The 5885-nt window shown below is 41.3% G+C and overlaps 2 protein-coding genes across 15 annotated transcripts in view; one reads left to right on the forward strand and one right to left on the reverse strand.

Moving 5' to 3' along the window:
* Positions 1 to 2298, reverse strand: part of actr3b (actin related protein 3B) — a 52945-nt gene extending 50647 nt beyond the window's left edge. For 4 of the 14 annotated variants that reach the window (XR_014116922.1, XR_014116924.1, XR_014116923.1 and 1 more), the window contains exons 1-2: positions 1781 to 2249; positions 897 to 952 (exon numbers count right to left, since the gene is read on the reverse strand). The gene's annotated coding sequence lies outside the window, so the exon portion shown is untranslated. The other 10 variants (XM_035530908.2, XM_081696362.1, XM_081696364.1 and 7 more) reach the window with 8 other exon arrangements.
* Positions 2299 to 2719: 421 nt separating this feature from the next.
* Positions 2720 to 5463, forward strand: xrcc2 (X-ray repair complementing 2). The gene is made up of 3 exons (XM_027023663.3): positions 2720 to 2764; positions 3002 to 3083; positions 3179 to 5463. Exons 1-3 carry the CDS (start codon positions 2726 to 2728, stop codon positions 3955 to 3957), a joined length of 900 nt encoding a protein of 299 aa, XP_026879464.2. The 5' UTR covers positions 2720 to 2725; the 3' UTR covers positions 3958 to 5463.
* Positions 5464 to 5885: the final 422 nt, after the last annotated feature.

A 5885-nucleotide genomic window follows, 5' to 3' on the forward strand; every position in this document is an offset into this window, starting at 1 on the left:
TTTAATTCTCACAGCAGTGAAAGACTGTGATACACTTCCTCCTCCTGAAGCCAGCAGAAGTGACCAGGGATGGAGGTGACCAGACTAGCTAATGCCCATGAGAGAACTAGAATAACAAAAACCTTATTACAGAGAACTATACTAATAACATTATTACAGATAACTATATTAACCACAACCTTATTACACAGATACAATTCCTCCCCCTGAAGCAAGCAGAAATGACCAGACTGGGTAATGTCCATGAAAGATCTACAATAACAACAACCTCACTACAGAGAACTACAATAACAACATTATTAGAGAGAACTACAATAACAAAACAACCTCACTACAGAGAACTACAATAACAACAACAACCTCACTACAGAGAACTACAATAACAACAACAACAACCTCATTACAGAGATCTACAATAACAAAAACATTATTACAGAGAATTACACTAACAAAACAACCTTATTACAGAGAACTACAATAACAGCAACCTCACTACAGAGAATGACAATAACAACAACCCCACTATAGACAACTACAATAACAACAACCTTATTACAGAGAACTACAATAACAACAAACGTATTACAGAGAATGACAATAACAGCAACCTCACTACAGAGAACGACAATAACAACACAGAACTATAATAACAACAAACATATTACAGAGAATTACTGCTAATGGTCAATAATTAACATTCCTAGTCACACTGTCAATGTGCATTATTGTCTTCTCTTTGAGGAGCGTTTAAATATTACAAAATTCAGCCTATAACAGCTATACCAGTGACATACAATAAGTGCATGATGAACAAATAACCCTAAAATCATAGCAGCCATGTGTTTGTAGGCTTAGTAATGGTGGTGACTGTCTTGTAGTGAACTGGCATTACTCACAGGACAGCATGATAAACTGGGGCTCCGTGTTTCCAGCATAGCCAATCTTAGTGTATCTGAAAGAGACAATAAAAAGAGCGGAATCAATGTACCACACTATGGTTTCATTACAATGACCAGTGTAAAGTAAGCTGCTGTTTGACTGTAATGAATGTGATTAGATCTCTGTATAACTGCCACCCTGTATCTCACTGACCCACAACACACATTAAGTACATTAGAGAATCGGTCAGCCCAAATCATACTGCCGGTGATTGACAGTTGACCTTGGTTGCCTTAGCATTACTCCATGACTATTCGTAGCATTAGGGAATTATTTTTAATGCACTGTACCTCTTTTGCTAAACCTTGTACACTTAACAACAACAACAACAATAATGATGATGATGATGATGATAATAATAATAATAATAATAATAATAACAAACGTGCAATTCTTGAGTGCAAAATCTAAATCAGCTAAATGCCATAAATGTAAATCTAAATCAAGGAGAATCTATTTATTTTATGAGTGAGCTGTGTGAATTTAACTGGCTGTCAAATCCGTATTAATGCGTTAATGCATTAAGAGACTAGAAGTGTGTAGAAAACAGTAAACAAGACCAATCGTAACAGAAATAACGATATGGCCGTCGTCAAGAAATCTGTCAAGGGTTTCGTCTTTGCACATTAAACAGACCCAGGACCAACACATCTCCTCTACAAAGTTACATTTTAAAACAAAATATAAAAATTATATATACTGACAAACATTCGAATATTCCAATGTAGTTCTGTTAAAGTCTTTCTAGACGTTTAACCACGTCTCAGCAACCTCTTGTATTACATGACAATCAGAAGAAATCTGGCAAGATTTATCCTCCGTCCATAATAAACCAACTCACCCTGTCCCGCAGTCAACTACGCAGGGGGGTAAGCGCACTGCCATTTCGCAATAAAGGCGTAAAAATGTGCGGCACCCGTTTAGACTGTTGGACAGAGCACCAGCACACAGCTTGCATGCAGTGTTGACAGAGATGCCTGTACTGGGCTGACAGTACCGCTGGGCTATCGCATGCACTGTGGAGTTCTTTCTGAGAGTCTGCTTCCCGAGTCAAAGGCAAATGTCAAAAATAGAAACATGCTGGATCCGCCTGTGTGCCCGACATACGGTCCTCTGGATGGTCACGGGTACGCCCAGCTCCTGTTTATGGTGGTTGTTTGCATCACCTGTGTGTAGTAGCTACTTTGATGACCTCATGTGCAAATCCCACGATTTGGAAAATACCGACCTATTTTATTGCAGGGAATTTATGCAGGACAAAGATGAACTACCACCGGCTGTGGTGATAAAACAATGTTTGCGCCCTAACATTTTGTTAATCCATTGAGCAACAAATTTAAATAACTGTTGTTGTTTTTTACAGCCACCAGGGGGCGGTATGTCACTGCACTGCCGTTTTGCCCTAACCTGCTCGAGAAGTCCACACTGCGAGAGTTTGAAAATGGCAATTCCTCAAATTACTGACGACCTCACCAGTAGGAACAGCTATAAAATGTTCCATATATCACAATACTTTATTATATTACATAGTTAAACACAGCGCAAATACTGGTGGTTCACGTTATGGATTCCTGGCTTGCCAGCATTTCAAAACCTCGTTTTACATGATATGTAATCAATACACTGTATAAAAACACTTGTATATTTTAATAAATATTATCATTGTCTATATGAAAAGTGAATTTAAGAAAGGTTTGTTTTCGGGCTTTTATTTTGGCGAGTTACTTTGCTACCCGGAAGAATTTATTTTGCGCGAAAATCAAACGCGTTTGTCCACAAATCGGAGATGACAAGTCGCGTGAAGATGGCCGAAAGCGCTTTGCAGGTATCACCGACTGAACATTTCCGTCTGATCCAAAATAGAGGATGTGTGCACAGTATTTATTTTACAATTATGGGAAGGACGCTTTTTGTTTTATTTGGCTTTTTAATTGCCTTAATTCACCTTAGTATGAAATAACCACCCAAGGTTCAGTAAAGCTTGCTGCTTAGCTAACAAGTCTATGATTAATGCTGTTACTAGCGAGCTGTTGCCTACCCACATGTTTCATATAATCCGCAGCTGTTAGCCAGAGTTGGGGAGCGGCGTTCATTAAAAGACATCGATCCGCGTATTTTCCCTGAGAACGGTGGTCCAGTTCAAGGTACACCTAATAAAGATTCCCTCCGGCCTTAAATCACTGTATAACATTTACACACACACACACACATAATTGCACCATGCATTTTCTTCTTCCAGGCGACGTTGTCGAGTTTCACGGAGTTGAGGGCAGCGGTAAGACAGAGACCCTGTATCACCTAATGTCCCGCTGCCTTCTCCCCGTCCCCAGCGGAGGCTTGGGAGTGGATGTGGTCTTCGTAGACACAGACTACCACTTTGACATGCTCCGGCTGGTGGCCGTGCTGGAGGCCCGCGTGAGCGGTGCGGGCCATGAGCGTGAGGCGCAGGAAGAGGAGGAGGTGGTGGTGCGCTCCTGCCTGCGCCGGCTCTCCGTGGTCCACTGCTCCAGCTCCACCCAGCTCCTCCTCACCCTGCACTACCTGGAGGGCTCCATCAGCGCCCGGCCTGACCTCAGCCTTCTCGTAGTAGACAGCATCTCCGCCTTCTACTGGGTGGACCGTAGCAGCGGGGGCGACAGCCTGGCTCGGCAGGAGGCTAACCTGAGGAAAAGCGTCGAGCTCCTGAACAGGCTCCGCAGGGACTACGGCACTGTGGTCTTCGCCACCACGCACGCCATCATGAGGAATTACGCGTCTGCGTCTAGCTCGGCGGCTGGCGGCTCGACGAATGCCAGCGACTGGAGACCCGGAGCAGGTGTCACCGACTTCGACAAGCCTTATCTCTGCAGAATTTGGCAAAGGTCATTGACACACCGCCTTCTGTTCTCCAAAAGTGAACAAAGTTCTGCGGTGGTGGGAGAGCCGCAGGTTTTCTCAGTGGCATGCACCGCCATAAGAACAAAAGGTGTTAAAAGATGTGCGTTTCATGTAACAGAAGGAGGTGTTGTGTTTCTCTGAAGGCAGTGCGTATGTGTTCCAGGGGAATGCACAGTTCATACATGCTACAGTCATCAGTTTTTCCACCCTGAGCCCATGCAAAACTCGTCAGCAAACCACAAAACCCTTTGTTCATGGAATTTAAAGTTTTGAAGCATGAAAATATAAAACCTTTTTAGACCTCCAGAAGGTGTTCTTGTCTGTTCCTGGGAACGGCAAATTTGCATAATGTGTTTTTCTGCTGGTCCTGCATGCCTGGTGTAAGTTTGGTAACGAGGTGGGAAAAACAGCTGTGCAGCTCTTGGGAGTGAGTTGCTTTTTATGTAGCTGTGTGTCTTTGGTCTGTGCAGAGCTGGACTGCAGTCTTTAAAATAAGGGTCGTGTTTGTTATTTATCTACAGTCTCACCGGGTTCTGCTTCTTTTGTTCTGCTTCCTCACACTCCGCTGTAACTGCAGTGAGGATTGTAAGGTTACATCAGTGTTTTGATTTCTGTCTTCGTACTGCGTCTTGATTTAAAACTCGTTTCGCTGTTGCAGGGCGTCGGACGTTTACAAGTTTTGGGTGACTTCACCGTCCATGTACTGCCCTTATGCTTCATGTTTGTGTTTAGATTTAAGTGATGATTCTTATTCATTAATTTGATTTTACTATTTAAATACTTAAAAATTAAGTAAAATAATCAACCAAACTAATAAAGTTATTCTTTAAATAATGATTTAAAAACCTAAAATGTCTGTGAGAAGTTACTTAGCAACACCTGTAACAGCAGACATCAGGTTTCAGAATTTGAATGTTGGTGGGCTTTCAGACATATGTAATCTGTGCAATATTTTAACTGGTTAACTGAAGATCTAAAAAAGTCCTGCGTTCTCTCACCCATTCCATCCAAACATGAAAATCCAGGAGTTTTAATATGAACTAGTTGTTTTTTTTTAATCTCCCCCACCACCTGATAAGCTGTAAGCATGTATAAAAGTGCAGTTACAGTGGCCCTTACATTATTTGGACTTATTTTAAATAATTATGCGCAGAATGGCTGGTTGTCCCTGTTACAACCCACAGTGCATCTGGTGGGCAGGGGCATTGCGAGGAATGTGCATGGAAACGGTAAACGAGTTTCTTACTCACACCTCGAGAGGTTTGGGGACAAATAGAAATGGCATCCTGTGTTTACTGTGGTCCCTCAGTCCTGTATGCACACTGATGGTTGCCATGCTCCAAGGTCTTATATACGATGTTTTTTTCTCTGGTTTTCTTTTAATTGACTAAACATAAATGTTACCTTAGAATTATCTGAAGCCTTTTTGTGTCTCCTTCCCTGTACATCATGGTCTTTTACGAGTTGAAAGTAACCAAGATAGATGCTCTTCTGGGATTGTCTTCTGCCACTACACTTTAGGGTGTGCCAGTTAGTAAATAAAAACGACTGAAATTGTTCCTGAGTAATTACTGCGTAAATAGCAAACTGGGTAATTAGCTAGTTCCTGCCGAGTTGTTATGCAATCCTTCCAGAAAACTCAATTACATAAAACAATTCTCCCATTCTGATTTTTGTAGGTAATCCTGAGTCGAAATTTAAAATTTCCACAGAGTGCACAAGTTTTGGAAATTTTGTCTTGGTTTAAAAAAAAAAAAAGTAAAGTTTACCATTGGCATAGATAGATAGATGGATGGATAGATAAATGGATAGATCGATTCTTGTAGATGGGAATAGATAGCTAAAAATATTTTTTTAAAACTACGAAGACAACAATTCATCTAGTGTATGGTATCACATCCTCCATGTTATGTCTCGCATTTTTGATTAGGTAGGTAGAACCAGAGACACTCAACTCACGTTGACGAGGTAACACTTCTGATTTACTTAAACGTCTTGAGAGAGACTAACATACTTTTTGTGTTGTGTGTGTCTGAAGTTAAGTTGTTTAATTGGTAAAGCGAGTTCTT

This window comes from Electrophorus electricus, chromosome 14 (assembly GCF_041902795.1).
Source record: "Electrophorus electricus isolate QZ-2024a chromosome 14, ASM4190279v1, whole genome shotgun sequence".
Classification (NCBI taxonomy): domain Eukaryota; kingdom Metazoa; phylum Chordata; class Actinopteri; order Gymnotiformes; family Gymnotidae; genus Electrophorus; species Electrophorus electricus.

Excerpts from the sequence above, each read along its gene's own strand:
- xrcc2 (XM_027023663.3), top strand. The coding sequence starts at position 2,726 with ATGACAAGTCGCGTGAAGATGGCCGAAAGCGCTTTGCAG. Across the intron at positions 2,765-3,001 it reads TGGCCGAAAGCGCTTTGCAG|CTGTTAGCCAGAGTTGGGGA; the intron begins GTATCACCGACT and ends TATAATCCGCAG. Across the intron at positions 3,084-3,178 it reads GAACGGTGGTCCAGTTCAAG|GCGACGTTGTCGAGTTTCAC; the intron begins GTACACCTAATA and ends TTCTTCTTCCAG.